At 30.8% G+C, this 16,963-nt stretch overlaps 1 protein-coding gene across 1 annotated transcript in view; it reads left to right on the top strand.

The window, feature by feature from the left end:
• Positions 1–16,749, top strand: part of LOC141507593 (MOB-like protein phocein) — a 52,765-nt gene extending 36,016 nt beyond the window's left edge. The window contains exons 2-8 of the mRNA XM_074215404.1: positions 1,113–1,175; positions 7,728–7,828; positions 10,585–10,627; positions 10,836–10,922; positions 14,011–14,090; positions 15,579–15,690; positions 15,833–16,749. Of these exons, the coding sequence (XP_074071505.1) occupies positions 1,113–1,175; positions 7,728–7,828; positions 10,585–10,627; positions 10,836–10,922; positions 14,011–14,090; positions 15,579–15,690; positions 15,833–15,964 (618 nt within the window). The 3' untranslated portion in view covers positions 15,965–16,749. The remainder of the gene's footprint in view (positions 1–1,112; positions 1,176–7,727; positions 7,829–10,584; positions 10,628–10,835; positions 10,923–14,010; positions 14,091–15,578; positions 15,691–15,832) is intronic.
• The last annotated feature ends 214 nt before the right edge of the window (positions 16,750–16,963 follow it).

Here is a 16,963-nt window from a genome sequence, read left to right as displayed (position 1 = left end):
AAATATTTCTGCTATTATTTCCACCTAATTTTGTTTTCAGAATGTTAGGTAGATTAAATTGAGAGAAACTTCATTAATTTTGGTTCTGGACATGTTTCATAATAAAGATAGTAAATATTTCAGAATAAACATAATAATATTAGTATTCTTTTGTGCCAGATTATATAGCCTCTGGGTAAACTTTAAAAAATTGTTCTTTTGTCAGTTAAATCACCTTTTAAGCATGTGTATTTTATATCAGCTTTTTAATATTTTGAAGGATAAAAAAGTGCATTAAATTACTTTGTAATTTATTCCACATATATTTTATATTTTGTATTATGTGCATTTTACCAAATAGTATGTTAGTGTTTTTAGAATGGTTCCATTTTTGGCATTTCTAATGCCTACAAATATTTTGTATATGGTAGGTTATTTACCACTATTTGATGAATGAATGTTTTGTGTTATCCACATTGGAAGAATTATTGCAACAAACTTTTTTTTGTCACTAATGATTTCAGGGAGATGAGTGATGTGTTATCTTAATTTCCTTTCACTTCTCCAAATTATTAAGGAAACAATATTAAATTAGATCAATTTGAGTATCAGTAATTCATTTTCATTACAGTTAGATGATCATTACATTTTACTGGCGTTGTTTGCTTTAGAAATTGGAATAATATCATCTTATAGGATCTTTCTACTTTATATTTGCATAGCAATAAATTTACCTATTGATGAGGCAGCCTTGATCAGGGAAAAGCAATATGCTCAATTAGCTGTATTCGTGGTTGATTTTTGATGGTCTTCATATAAGTATTAGTTTCTGGAAATATTTTCAAAATAACTCTTTGAAATATTAAGCTTTCATAGTGTTAAATATTTCAACATACTGATTCATAATTCATTAAGATTGTTGTCAGTGTATGTATTTAGGAAATTGGGAAGAAATAATATAATTTGTTTTAAGATGAAGCAAAAATCTTCCTGTTTATTTGAAAGCATTATAAAATTCTTACAATTCTTTTTCTAATTTCCATATTATAAAGCCTCCCCCTCCCCTTTAGTGTGATAGATGTTGAAATGTAGTTAAAGAAGTTGAAATGACTATCCTTAATTTTTTTTTATAGGATTTCTATAATTGGCCTGATGAATCCTTTGATGAAATGGACAGCACATTAGCTGTTCAACAGGTAGGAAGTAGTTTCTTCTAGGATACTAACAACTTTATGACCTACAACCCTCTCTCAATATGTGTCATGTCCTTCTTTAAAATTGTTTTTAGGGGGATAGAGCACCAGCCCTGGAGTCAGGAGTACCTGAGTTCAAATTCAGCCTCAGACACTTAATAATTACCTAGCTGTGTGGCCTTGCGCAAGCCACTTAGCCCCATTGCCTTGCAAAAAACCTAAAAAAAAAAGTTTTATTATAAACTTAGTAGCAGGAGTAAGGACTGAATATGTTATTTTATTGGCATAGGGAACTCCCAGATGAGGAAACTCCCTTTACCAATAGTAATTATATCTAAAAATACAATAAAAATATAAAATACAAAATAAATATGAAATAAATCTTCAAATAATAAAAACAGCTAACATTTTGATTGGAAAATCATTTTATATATATACATATATATGTACATATATTTAAACCAAATTATGCTTATTTTTAGTCTGTCCTTTTCTGTATTTAGGTGAATATTTTTGCTGTTTTTGTCAGTTCTTAACTTATGGTTGCTGTCGATGCATGTCTTATGCCAACTTGTATCACTTCACTTGTGTTGCCATATTTCTTTATGTTCATTATAATTTTTTATAGTACAGTAATGCTTTGTTACATTAATATTCTGTAATTTGTACATCAATTTTCTAATCATTTCTAATCATAGATTTCCATTTTTTTGGTGTTGGATTTGTTTATTGACTGTGACAAAGGAGCTAGTCCTATTATATAGATGGATTTTTTTTTTCCCTTTTTGATAAGATCTGTAGCCTCAGAAATGGAATCATTCATTCAGAGGGTTTGCTCATTTGGCCAGAAATTCCAAAATATTTTCATTAATCTATAGTTCTACCAACAGTATAATTGTTAATTTAAAACCTCACTAATCTTGAAATTCACCAGTTTTGTCTATTTTAAATCCATTTTTTGGGAAATGCTATCTTGCTTTTCTTGATACTTTTCTCCTTTTTTAAAATTACAAACTTAAATACAAAAAACCCCCCAAAAAACCCCTGTGTTGTATTACACTGTAAATTTCAGTTATTTATAGTGTCTAGAAGTATATGTTATTCAGAAGTGACAGAGTATCCTGTTTTTTTTCCATATCCCTTTTTAACTTTCTTTTTTGTTGACTGTTTTTCCAGATTAATTAGCATTTCTCCACCTCTCTTTGAAAACTCTACTTAGCCACCAAGCAAATTTCATTAAAAATTCATGTAACTGTTATGGAAGATATACTCATTTTAAACTCTTGTCAGCTACTATTTTGTTTTAAGATGTCAAATAATCTATCTTACGTGCCAGACATTGTTCTAAAAAAACCGAGTATACAAAAAAAAGGTAAAAGACAAGTCTTTGCCCTTGAAGAGCTCATATCTAATGGGGAGACATTATGAAAGTAGCAAAAAATAATAACATCAAAATGACAAAAATAATAAAGTTTTTGTATAACTATTAGGAGTATCCAAAATTTGACTGAGGACTCAAATCTCATTGATAGAATAGAAAAGATTCTACATACTAATATTTAGAATTTGAATAGTTATGTCATGTACTAAATGTATAAGTGCATTAGAGTTTATTTACATTTTGTTTGAGCTTCCATCATGGAGCTTTTGTCAAGAAACAGTTATATTTTCTAGTGTAAGTAAATCATGATTCTTCCATAACCTATAGAAAATATATATATATATATATATATATTGAATAAAATCATCTGCATACTTGTAAAAATACCTAGCTAATTCCCAGAGATTTATTTGATTACAACAACAAACAACAATAATTGCAACTAGCATTGATAAGAGCAAAATGCTTTACAAACACTATTTTATCCTCGCAATATTTTATCATCACAACAACATTGAGAGATAGGTGCTAAGTATCTCCAATTTACAGATGAGGAAATTGAGGCAGACATCCTTTAAGTGATGACCCAGGAACACAGATCTAACACAACTGAGGTTGAATTTGAATCTAAGTCTTCCTAACTTAAGACCCAGCACTCTATCCACTATGTCTCCTAGCTGCTTCAATTTACAAAACAAAAATGAAAATATGGTAAGGATATCTATATACTCATTTGGTTACGAAATTCTGATGAAGTCATTAAAGATTTGATTTAGAATTGAGGCAGATTTTTAGAAGTAAAAGTTCTGTCATCTGGAGATCTCTTTATTTAAGAGGGCATTCCTTCTGTTTGTCCTATGGTCAGAAAGCTGTTATATAGTTATATATAGTTCATTATTTGCATGTATAAAACCTGTTCCATTCATGGCTGGTGTTTGTTGTTGAGAACCTTTAATTCAGGTAACTCAAAAGAATTTTTTACTGGGGTCTATGACCTTCTTTTTACTATTTTGATAACTATTTCAGTATAATTGATTTTGTATGTAATCTTGTGCATTTTTACCTTATTTATTTAAAAAATACTGACATGTCCCTAGTTTCACCACATTGTCACAAAAGTTTAAGTACTCATTTTAACTCCATGTGTTATGTTATTAGAATGCCATATTAAGGGTATAGGAAAAGAGTGGTAAATAATGAGTAGTCCTTCTCAAGAGTTATATTTTTATGTCCCATTAAACTAATAAACATTTAATGAATTTATTGAGCCACCAAGTATATTTGGCCCTGGGCAAGTCATTTAAGTTTTTTGAGTGTCAGTTTTCTTGTCTCCAAAATGGGGATATTTGTAGTAGTTATATTACAAGGTGGTTTTTGTGAGTATTAAATGAGATAAAGCATTTCATAGCACCTTAAATATTTGAAATGCTATATAAATGTCAGTTATTATATTTAGAAGTTTAAGCCATCACCCTTCCAAGACTTGTGATGCAGCAGATAAAGCACTGGCCTTGGAGTCAGGAGGATGGGGATTCTCATCCAACCTCAGACACTTGCCACTTACTAGCTGTGTCCTTGAGCAAGTCACTTAATCCTTACTGCTTTGCATCCAGGGCCATCTCTAGTTGTCCTGATTCAGATCTAGCCACTGGACCCAGATGGCTCCGGAGATGAAAGTGAGGCTGGTGACAGCACAGCACCCCCTCACTCAAATCCAATTCATGTGCTTGTCATGGCATCATCTCTCTGATGTCATGGTCTTCTTCAAGAATGAAGGACAAATGTCATCAGGTTTAGGAAAAGAAAGGTGCAATTTAGATTAGCATTAATCCTCCTTTTCCCCTCACACACTATACATTTATCCCCAGTAAGAACATTTTGTTTCTTAAATTATTTTAGAAAGATGAATAAGGAAGGTTCAGCTTATTGCTACTTGACCTTGTCCCAACCTAAAATGATTTACTAAAAAACTATGTAATGGAAATTTTAATGTAAAATTATCTTCAGTCTTAAATCATTCCAGTCTCTTCACAGAGATAACAAATAATACATTGTGAAACTAGAATTTAAGAGCAAGTACATGTTTCTCTCTGGGTAGCCTATTGTTTTCAAAGTAAAAATAGGATGATCCTCATTAGCCCCATATTGTAGATTTCTTCTTTTTGCTTTTGATATGGTAAGCTCAAATGTTCTTGCTCTTACAAGGTTCAAAGAAGTGGAGGTAGATTAGATATTAACAATGAAATAAAGCTCCAATATAACTTGCTGGAATGGAACTGACATTGGATAGAATTTAATAAAAAATAAAAATATTTAAGAAAAAGTAATACATAAATATCTTAAAATAGCCATAAGTATAAGGATAAAATCTTTACAAAGTGACTAGATTGAATGTTTTGAAGAATGTAGTATATCTCTGCTTATAAATATAGAAGTAAAATTAATACTTTTATTAACATATAGGAAGTATTTTTGGCACCAATAAATTCATATTCTTTCACCCAGTATTCAAAGGCAAAAAATGTTAGTGATAATAATGATAATACTACTGATAATAGCATTACTTATTGTATTTGACAAGATTATAAAATAAATAGCACAATTAGAAAAACAAATATTACAAACTGCAGACCATCTAAAGAGATTTGACCATATCTTTCATTTGGTATTCTTCCAAGTATTTATTTTCTTCAACTTGAAGTGAGGCACTTGAGTAGCTAGGCTTTGATTCTTTAATTCCCCCCTTCCTCCCCCCCTTCAATTCCCTTCATCTTTAGGAGCATTGAAAGGAAATTGGTCTGTATTTAGAAATAAACAAATCGAGAACTAGTCTCAGGTGAAAGGGTAAGAGGATCTTTTTTCCACTTTGGGCAAAATTTTTATTTTCAGAATTCCATGAAAATGGTCCAAATGAAGCAATAAAGGAAGCTTGAAAGTTAAAGTTTAGAAAATTACACTGTCACATATAGCAAATTTTATCTAATGAAATTTTTGCCCCTGACTTCTTTAATAAAACAAGGACTTTTTATGTCTAGTTGAAATTCTTCTAAACTCTGCAACATTGCTTTATTTTACTATTCATTTCAGTTTTATAAGCATTTGTAAGTATAAAATGAAAAATTGTAGTACCTGACCTCTTGGAAATAAAGCCAAGCATTTCTATCTAAAATATTAATGATTTTGTCATTCATTGGGTAGAGTGTTATCTGTCTCCTGCTGGGGAGACTGAGGCTGGGGGATTGCTTGAGTTTGGGAGTTCTGAAATGCAGTAGGACTTAAGTCTAGTGGGTTTTTAAGACTAGGACTATAATATAATGAGTGCCCCAGGAGCAGAGGATCATCAGGCTCCCTAGAAGGAGTCTCTGCTGATCAGTATTGGGATCAGATCTTTGAGAAGCTATTGTACTGCCAGCCTGAGGGAGATGAGACTACTCTAAAAACAAATTTCTTCTTTTTTGTATTTTTTTCTCTTCATACACTATCAGAAACTGGTATACCAGATTCTTTAAACTTCAGCAGCTTAACTATATTTATAGCAAGATTTTTATGACAATTTACAGTTAATTCAGTTAGTAAATTTATTTTCAGAAAAAACTATACCCTGAATTTTTTTATGTCAAACATTGTGATGAACAAATCATTTATACATTATGCATTTTTATGACCTTCATCAAACTTTGTATTTATCGTTTTATTTAATTTGAAAGGAAAGGGAAGGAAGAAGCATTGCATATATATTTCAAGTCTTTGAATTGACCTTTTTTCCCTCAACTTCAAAATTTCAAAATTTTTGCACTTTATTTAAACTTTAAGAAGTTTACAGTTGAGTGGAGGAAATAAAATGTACTTACATAAAGGAGTGAATGTGTGTGTGTGTTTTCTAAAATGTGTTGTAATAATCTATCGTACCATAATACTTAAGAAGAAAGGAATTTTTTTGAGATTTAATATGGTTAAGATAGGTTTCATGGAGGAAGGGAGACTTGATCTAGACCTTGAAGAATGGGTAGAATTTGTGTAGGAGGATGGGAGAAGAGAGGATATTACCAGTATGGGACCAGGGTTGGGGGTTGGGGGTTGGAGAGAAGGAAGCAGAATTAGATGAGCAAAGTCATAGAAGCAAAAATAAGTATAGTATTTTTTTCTGAGATACAGCAAAGTGTTAGGAAGCAGAGAGAAATGAAATTGGATAGGAATAGGAAAATCAGGTTTTGGAGGATTTTGAAAACTAGAGAACAGTTTAATTAGGTAGGAATTATCTCACTGAAAGATTTTTTAACAGGGTTATAATGTTGAAAGCATTGGTTTAGGAAGATGAATCTATCAATACTATGAAATATGAATTGAAGGAAGGGCAAACATGGAGTTGGGGGGGCCTAGTATATTACTGTCCAGTTAAATTACTTGAAGAAAGGTAGGTAGGTGTTCCATGTTAAACTTAAGACTGTCTTTCAAGTTTAAGAATATCTGCAAATGATATTAAAGCCTTTCTGTCCCTGCTTTTTTTTAAAAATGTCCCCTGCATTGAAAGCTATGGGAGAGAAAGTCTCTTTCACCTTTCCCTCCAAGGCTCAGACACTTCAGTAATTTTGTATGATGGGATTAATCCAAGTGGTTTTTATAAATTTGGATTTTAGGATAACAGTGATGCAGTAGCTGTTTCTCTGTTCTCAGGGAATCCCTAAATGTAATATGTGTGATTTGCATTACTTTATAGTGATGTCACAAGTGAGCTCATTTTTACAATGAAGTTACAAGTCCTAATGTGTTATTTGATCATTAAATTAATCTTAACTACAAAAAAAAAGAATATCTGCAAATCCTACACTGTTAAATCAGATTCAGTCTTGAAATTATGACACATCACACTCTTAAAATTTATGATCAATTGAAAATGATTTTCAGTTTCACTCCTATTTCCAGTTCTGATAAATGTTTTCTCTGTATAAGAATTCACTTTCCTTGAAACTATATTCAAGAATTAGATTCTTTGCATGGCAGTTAATGACTGGGATATTATTGACTATGGATTCTTCATTTCTCATATAAAAGTGAGGCATTTTTAAATTTCTGGAATGGCAAAAAATAATTATATATTTAAAAATAAAATTTGATATAGGTAATGTATTATACTGTATTTAATCTAAATAACTTTTAGGACTTTTTGTTCATAGTATATTCAACAGAACATAAGGGCAGACTGTTCCAATATTGACAAAATTCTTGAACCACCTGAAGGCCAAGATGAAGGTGTGTGGAAATATGAACATTTAAGGTAGGAAATTACTATTAGAATTTTTATTTTCCTGACTTCTACTAAAAAGACCTTTCAGTGATACCAATTCTGTGGTTAATTATAATACCTAAGTATAATTTACCTGTGTAATTAACAATTTAAAAAGCCAAATGTCAAAATTTTGGGACCCTTCTGGTGCACCTTTGACAATTATTCTATCATTATTGTTCAGAACAAGTAAGGAGACTGGAATTTGGCTTCAGAAAAAGTTAATAGATTAACAGCTCAAGGACTTGTTCTAGCAGGACTTGGACTTGACCTTTATCTTTTTTTATACTTATACTTATACTTATACTTATACTTATACTTATACTTATACTTATTATTATTATTATTATTATATAATAGCTCCATAAGAATATTTTTAATTTCTTCATTCTTTTCCTTCTTTTTAAGTATCAATTAACTTTTTAATAAGTGTCTCCTTGCCATTCTTCATTATCCTTTGACTTCGTGGACTCTTAAAGACTTTATAGACCTTTAAATCCAAGTTTGGATAGAATTTTGGCATAGGGGATTTATTCACAAATCTTCTTCAGTGTTCTTTGGATGAGTAGAGTGATAGCTATTGAAACAATTTTGGGAGTGGCAGTATGATCATCTCTGTGTCATGAAGTTGTAGGCTTAATCCTAGAATTACTGGTTTTTAAATTCAGGCAGGATTGGGAATTTGGGTTAGGAGTTAAAATTAGAGTGGTGTGAAGCATTGTCTTTAAAATGGCCTTTAAATTGACTCATGTTATGTAGAAGGAATAGATAATATGACTTCCCTTAGCAAAGAAGATGCTGTAGCTGCCCATAACAACTTTAATGTATACAGAAACTGTTTCTTGTTGCTGTCACTCAGTTATTTAGGATAAGATTTTTTTTTTTTACTTCAAAATTCTACCATTTCAATATTCTATACCTGGATTTCTTGGTTAAGTATTTTACTATGTTACATTTCCCCTTTGTCCTTTTTTAAAAAAAAAATGAGTCTCCTTTAACCTTCAGAATTATTGAAAAATGTAGGTTTATTCTTCTACTGTTTTATTCTTTTTTTTTTTAAACTAAGGTAGAACATTTTCCTATATTCTTTTTGTAAAAAAATTTTTTTTAAGGTAGTGGGGTTATGTGGCTTGCTCAAGGTCACACAGCTAGGCAATTATTAAGTGTCTGAGGGCAGATTTGAACTCAGGTTCCATACTCTATCCACTGCATCACTTAACTGCACCCCTATATTCCTTAATTAAATGTTGCTATACTCCTTAATTAAATTTCAGTCAACCTTTAACTGATCCATATACTTGTAGCACAATGGTAAGTCATTATAAAAGGCTATTTTACTTAATTGCTAGTATTTTTTTTTAAAAAGAAGCTATCTTTTGTTTATAGGAGTTTTATTTTTAAGTTGAATAGAACTCTGGGGTTTTTGTTTATTTGTTTGTTTTTGCTTTTTTTTAAATGGGTAATTCAAAATAGAGTTCTTATATTATCCATGCTTTATTACCCAAGTGCTATTATTCTTTTGTTACACTTTTTAAAAAATACTAAATGATATTTTTTCAATATTCTGTTCATTTAGAGAATGTCTTTTTAGTGTGTCTTAAGAAAAATGTTTTAGGGGTGATAGCTTTTTGTTTAAATTTGATGGGACATTGTTTCTTGGTAGTCATTTAACAATTTATTTTAACATGATATTGATGAAGCTTAAGTTACAAGTTTTATTCTAGTAAAGGCCAGTTAAATTCAAATATTCCTTGGCCACAGATTGCAACTCCTACTTTATTTAGTCTTGACTCTAGTCATAAATAGAACGAGGAGAGAAACTGGCTATTCAATAGTACTCATTACATAATACAAATAGTATATTAAGATATATGTTTCCCCTTTTTTTAAATACCAAGGATAGTGCTATTATTATTATTATTAATCTGAAAAGGAACTAAGATTAAGATCAACTGAATATTTGATCCTTTCTTTTCCTTTATCTTCCTAGACTGACTAGTATTCCGAACATAAACTAAGTACTTTTTTGCTGCTATTCATATTATTCTTGCATGATATTAAAGAAATTTAGACTTCTTTACTAAGTAATTTTTTTAAAGCTATGTTGCATTTTTCTTTTAGGAGTTATTCTTTTATTTTCCATAATATTAACCTTTTAAAAAAATTTAAGTTTATGTCTTTTTTGAGGCAGAGAACTAAAACTTACTAAATAGCTATTTTTTTTCTTCTAGGAATAATCAGTTTTTGGCAACAGAAAATAGGATATTTGTGGCTTATTAGTACTTAAATAACAATTCTTCAGTTACCATTGTATATAGGAAATGATACTCTTGATTGTCTTGGTGAATTTTCTAATGTGTTAGTTCATTTTTATGTTTAGTATGGAAAGGGATATTCAAGGTTTTAACAGATTTAAGAAGGACTTTAACTGTTTTTTTTTCAACTGTTTTAAACTGTAGCTCTATAGGTCAAAGGAAATATTTTACACCTTAGCAGATTGTATCAAAATTTATTTACTCTATATCTATTTTCAATTTATGTTAAAATGGGGATTATGTATACCTATGTTACAGTTAAGAATAAATGAGATATATATGAAGCACTTTGAGTTCCTTGGAAGAAATGTGTTATTGGAACTGTGGTAGTGGTGATTGTGTTACTCTGCTGTTAAATGTATAATGTTAAATTAAACATTATCTTTAGAAAATAAGAGATTATTGTTTTCATATATATATTTGAATTTTCAGGCAATTCTGTTTGGAACTAAATGGACTTGCTGTCAAACTTCAGGTAATGTTTTTGTTTAAAAATTATTTTGTTTCAACTATAATCTTTGTGAAAGTGTCAAGACTTTTCTCTGTATTTTTATAACCTACTTTATTTACAGAAGGTTATTCACAATTTAAAATTGCCTTCTCTTGGAAACTTACATAGACTTTGAGTATTGTTTGTTTTTATTATGTTTATATGTTGAGCCTATGTACAAATATTTTAACAGAGTGAGTGCCATCCAGATACATGTACTCAGATGACAGCAACTGAACAATGGATTTTTCTTTGTGCAGCTCATAAAACACCAAAAGAGGTGAGAGTTTATTTTGAAAGAATGGGGTTTAGCTTTAGAACATAGCTGCTTTACTTAAAATAAATGGACAGTGAAGTTGTATAGGTAATAAGAAGTTAGACACATCTTTAAATTTGGTGCAGTGCTAGTATTAGGAATACAAAAACAAAAATGATAGTCTTTGCCCCCAAGGACCTTATATTCTGCTGATACATGGAATTTTTTTTTATCTACTAAGACTATCAAAATTTTTGTGGACTTCTTTGGAATTGTCATTTGGACCATAATAAATGATCCACAGTTGTGTTGGTATTGAGATTTTATAAATTGTAGTAAGTCATGGTTAGGTCTGCTTTTTGTATCTGTAGTAATCTAAATCTTTCAGAATCTATTGGGAAAAAAGTGACATGATGGATGAGCTGCAATTTTGTTTTGTAAGAATAGAGTGATTACTATTTGAAACTTTATAGACTTATTAAATAAGAGTAATCCACTTCTTTTGAGTTTTGTAAAATCATGAAGTAGTGATTTTTCTCCATGTAGCATTGGTAGTACATAAATTGAAATCTTCCATTTCATTATTGAATTTGCCATGAAAAGTCTTCAGAGTCTTCATCCTTATTTGTTGGCCCTATCGATAATTGTTCATTACATCATTTTGACAGGAAGATTTGAGGGGTAAATTTAAAGTTGCTAATTGATAGTTTTGAGAACCCTAAAAGAAGGGACTATCTTGTCTTATTTATATCTATAATGTTTGTTTTGAAGAGAAAAGAAATTCTCTAAAATACAATGTTTGAAGGAAAACTGATTGCTTTCATTATGTTGATGTCACATACTTAAAGTTGATGATAAACCTAAAGAAAACAGATCAAGTAACCAGTCCATATCTAGATAAACCAATACACAGCAGACATTTTCTTTGGTAGTATTGAACTACAAATTTTTGAGTCTTGCCACTTAATTAGAAACAAAATTAAGAAGGTTAGTATGCCCTTTGCTAACTAGAAAAGACAAAACATTTCAGAACCAGTTTTAAGTTTCACACTAAATTAATAGTTGGACATTCTAAAAGTATCATAGTTTCATATTACCTGGTAAAATGAGTTCACTACTGAAGAGTTCCTTTAAACAACTTTTCTATCAATATTGGAACTTGTTGCCTTTCTGAATTGAAATGAGTGGAAAATAGGTAAAAGGAGGAATCTTGCAGTTATGGGTAAAGGATAATTGTAAATAGTATATGCAGAAACACTTTAAGGATAGGTAGAAGAGCATCAGCATCTGTTGTGGAGTAGGGCCTACTAGCAAAGAACAGTTGCAGAGAAAGCAGAAACCACACAAGTAACTTAACCGTTCTAAAGCAAAGATATTAGTTAGATTCTGAGATGATGAGCCAGAGTAACAAATGGTGCTTGATTTGCAAGCAGTAACTTAATTGCCAAAGGACAGATTATGTGTGCATTGTGGAAAAGAATGCTGGTTTTATGAGTTTAATCATATTCATGCTTATATGCCACCTATCATTACTGTATCAATTTTAATTGTGAAGGATAACAGAATATTTGGAAAAATGTATATTATTTGAATAGAGGAAACAGTGAGTATGATACTTTACTAGGTGTATAGAACTTGTGGATTTTTGAAGAAATTAATATTACTTTGTATCTGGATAAAGCACACAAGGATTGCTACTTAACATGGTGCCATATCAAGCAGCAATTAAACAGGTTTCCAAATAACAGTTTTAAAAGCACATTTTGCCCTTAAAAATACTATCTCCCTTGGGTAGAACTGTACTTAATTGCTATTTCTTTTAGTCTAGTTTCAGTCTTTTCCTTACATTTGCATGCCTGATTTATTCCTTGATTTTCCTTTTTCCACCTTCTTTACTCTGTTTTTCTCCTATCTGCCCTCTGGGAGACTGGAGAACCCAGGGATCATAGATCTGAGCTGGAAGTGAACTCAGAAACCTTCTAGTCCAACTCCTTTATCTTACACAAGGAGGAAACTGAGACCCAGAAATATTAGTGACTTACTACCCAGGCTACCCAGGTTGGAAGTCAATTGAGATTTGAAGTTGGATCATGTGATTGCAAGTCTAACACTTTGCCCTCATCACCTTGGTACTTCCTTCTGTCTCAAAGGTTTTATTGGCAATAACAAGGGTAAAAAAAAGCTATAACAGAATAGATTTCATATTCCTAATTTGATGTATACTTTATAGAAGGGCTTCTTAGGTTATAATAAAAGAATCTCTAGTCCTAGCCACACCCATTAAAATCCAATAATGAATGATGGAATGGGGCAAGAAGTAGAAGTTAGTGATGTCAGGGCTGCTATGTGTTGCAGTGGATAGGGCTCAAATCTGGTCTCAGACACTTAATAATTACCTAGCTTTGTGACCTTGGGCAAGTCCCTTAACCCCATTGTCTTACCAAAAAAAAAAAAGGAAGAAGTCAGTGAGGTCTAGGGAGTTGAAATTTCAGGGACTTATTAGGGAATATCCATGGGATAATGAAAGTAAAAGTGGTAGGATGGGAACAATATGCTTAGTTAGGAGAGATGCTTTAGGCAGTGATACCCTGAAAAGCACACCTAGGAGATCTGAATAATAACTGATCAGTCTATGTACATAGTGTTCTAGGCTAAGTTACTTCTTAGCTCTAGGCCTTCTTTCTCATCAGTGAAATGAAGTGGTCAGTTAAGATGTTTTCTTAAGTTTCCTTTTATCTCTAAAATTCTTTAAGAATTAGTCTTGAAGACAGGATTGAGGCTGGAAAGTAGGGTTGGGGAAGAACAAGGGAGGAGTCTTTTTGTGTCTTGGGAAAAGTCTAACATTAGCTTACTAAAGTCTTGTTTATGAAAATAACAGTTCATTTGCATATTCCAATCTGTTTCTGCCACCAAGAATTTAACAAATTTTTATTATGCAAACTACTATTTGCCAGGTACACTTTCTAACTGAATTATTGTAGTCTTTTTCTTTGCATATGCTCTGTTCTTTGGAATGGGAAAAGACTTGGCCTTTGGTTCTTGCCTTAAAAATATATAGAATACTAGAGGTAGAGATATTTGATGATGGAGTTTTATACTTTTTTCTTTATAGTGTCCTGCCATAGACTACACGAGGCATACGCTTGATGGTGCTGCATGTCTTCTGAATAGCAATAAATATTTCCCTAGCAGGTAAAACTCTTAAATATGGTGCTCTTTAACTCTTCTGTGTTTTTTTTAAACTTTTAAATATTTTAATGAATGTCAGATTGATAATATAATGCATTTTTTTTTACTCAATTATATTTCTGGTATAATGTGTTTCAAGCTATTTAGATTTTGAAATTCAATCATATGTCTAAACTAAAGAAAATAATTACAAAGTAGAAATGGTATTGGTAACATGATTGGCATTCAGACTAATTTTCAGTGGCATATCTCTGCTATGATACCCCATTTTAGCTGCTTTTGAGACCATGCCAGAAGAAGAGAGGTTGATTATTTTGAGATGCCATTTTGGGTACTGACTGCATTTTAAATCTTAGCTTTACTTGTAGAATTGTAAATCTGAGATGTTCTGTTTCTGGTTCCTAGTTAGTGTAAAAACATCAATAGATTTTATAGTAAAAATGAAGAATTTGAGAGATAATATGTTCTGCTTTATAAAACAAGCCTTTTTCTATTTGTTTTTAATTAGGTGGATTTAGTAATGGTTTTTAAAGCGCAATATAATTATTTATAAGGAATTACTATAAAATATGTAAAACCAACAATCTGTAAATTCATTAAAAAGATACTTTCTCTATCTTTATGTTTAAATTAAAAGGATAATTCAGATTTATGATGGAAATTTTTAAAAGTCATGAAAATGTGTTTTTTTCTTTAAAGAAATGAAATTAATACTCTTTCATTGTTTCTAATTACTGAAAAGTGTTAAAATCCTAATGGATTTTTTATTGCCATTTATTACATTGTATTTATATTTTTATTACATTGTATTTATATCTTAAAACTAATAACATCTTATAAGATTGAAGTTTGAGTAGTAGTAATTAACTGAGTGAAGTAAAAAGATAACTGAATTGACAAATCAAAAGAAATGACTTCTAATCTTGATTCTTATGAATTAGATTTGTGATTTGGAGCATATTACTTCACCTTTCTTCTGATTGTTTCTTTTGTAAAATAAAGGACTGAAGGCTTAACTCTGGGCAAGTCACTTAATATCTTAGGACTCCAAGCATTTCTTGTTTCTGTTTTTTTGCAAGGCAATTAGGTTAAGTGACTTGCTGAAGGCCAAGCATTTCTTGAGGGCTGTATGTGGCAGATCTATTGCTTGTCTGTTTTCCTGGCCTGATTTTCTTTATCAACAGCTCCCTAAGAGGTTTGGAATATATGGAGTCTCTTATGTGTAAAGGAAAATTAGGGAAATTTTGGAATAAAAATTAAACCTATTTAAGAATAAAATCTATTATGGTAAACATTTTCTGTGTATTCATTGGAGAAATTTCATATGTACTATTTTTTGAGAATGTAATAATATTTACATTGAAAATTCCTCTCAGGACCCCATTTGTGAGTTCTGTGGAATAAAGTTTAGGAAATGCTAGGCCGATGGATTCTTTGGTCCATTCCAGCTTTGTGATTTCATGATTTTTTTTTCCTTCTTTCTTTTTGTAGAGTTAGCATAAAGGAGTCATCTGTAGCCAAACTAGGATCAGTATGCCGTAGAATTTACAGAATATTTTCACATGCTTATTTTCATCATCGGCAAATATTTGATGAATATGAGGTAAGTATGTTACTCTGATACTGATGATGACGTTACTTAATCAAATGTTGGTAATTTGGTGGTGGTGGTGGTGGTGAAAATATATACTTTATTGATTTTGTTTTTGGATTATAAATTAAAATTTTTTTTCTCCATTCCACAGAATGAAACATTTTTGTGTCACCGATTTACTAAGTTTGTGATGAAATATAATTTGATGTCTAAGGATAACCTGATTGTACCAATTTTGGAAGAGGAAGTGCAGAATTCAGTGTCTGGGGAAAGTGAAGCATGATGGGAATCATACATAAAAATGTACTGAACACATAATTAACATTAATTATGTACTGTATATATCATTTTAGACACTTCAATCATGTATTCATATTATGGCTTCTTTGTTTAGTATAGTTTTGTATGCTGTGTGTTGCCTTTTAAAATGGGAAAGACTTTAAGTTATTTGTGAGCTGTATATTCACCAGTGTGGCACTCATGGTTTTTAAATAAGATTAGTATTATCTGTTTATAATGCCTGTTAATAAAAAGAATTTACAATTCTGTAAAATTGCTGCTAAACAATCGTTGGATCACAATCCTCATCAAACAAATCTATCAAAAAAAAGATGAGTGAGCTTTAGGTTTCACATAAGCCATTTACTAATGAAATAGCAACATTTTCTCTTAATTTTGCGTCCCTAAATTTAGAATACTCTAGGAAATTCCACATAATACAGTTTATCTAAACCATAGCTCATTTTTAAAAAAGCTGTTTCCATGGTCTCCTTATGAATTTTGACATACATCTATGAAGATTATGTTTATATCCAAATGTAAAAGCTAGTGCAGTGTTATTAATGCTAAAATATTAATCTTCCTCTGCTATACAAAGTATATTCTAGGCCAGCATACTTGAAAGTATGTTTTTCTGGATTTACCTTTCTGTAATAGTGGACTATAAGAAGTTTTGCATACATCATGATAATGATGCTAAGGCAAATAAATGCTTCTCCCAATGACACTCCTTTCTTTCCTACCTCTTTCCCTCAGTCCCCTCACCAAAAAAAAAAAAAAAGCAACAACTTCTCTAGGCTGCCATGAATTATTAGTATAAAGGCTTATACTTATATGTATCTGTATTGATTGCCTACAGATTATACCTCATATTAACATTCATATTACACTACAAGAAAATGTACTAGCATAGTTTTTTGGGATTTTTGTTTTTGTTTGGTGAAATTATTATTCTAACTAAAATATTTGAAAACTTTAGACTTTAAAATAGTTTAGATATTTC

This window comes from Macrotis lagotis, chromosome 1 (assembly GCF_037893015.1).
Source record: "Macrotis lagotis isolate mMagLag1 chromosome 1, bilby.v1.9.chrom.fasta, whole genome shotgun sequence".
Lineage (NCBI taxonomy): Eukaryota > Metazoa > Chordata > Mammalia > Peramelemorphia > Peramelidae > Macrotis > Macrotis lagotis.
This window is presented reverse-complemented; position numbering and strand designations above follow the sequence as displayed.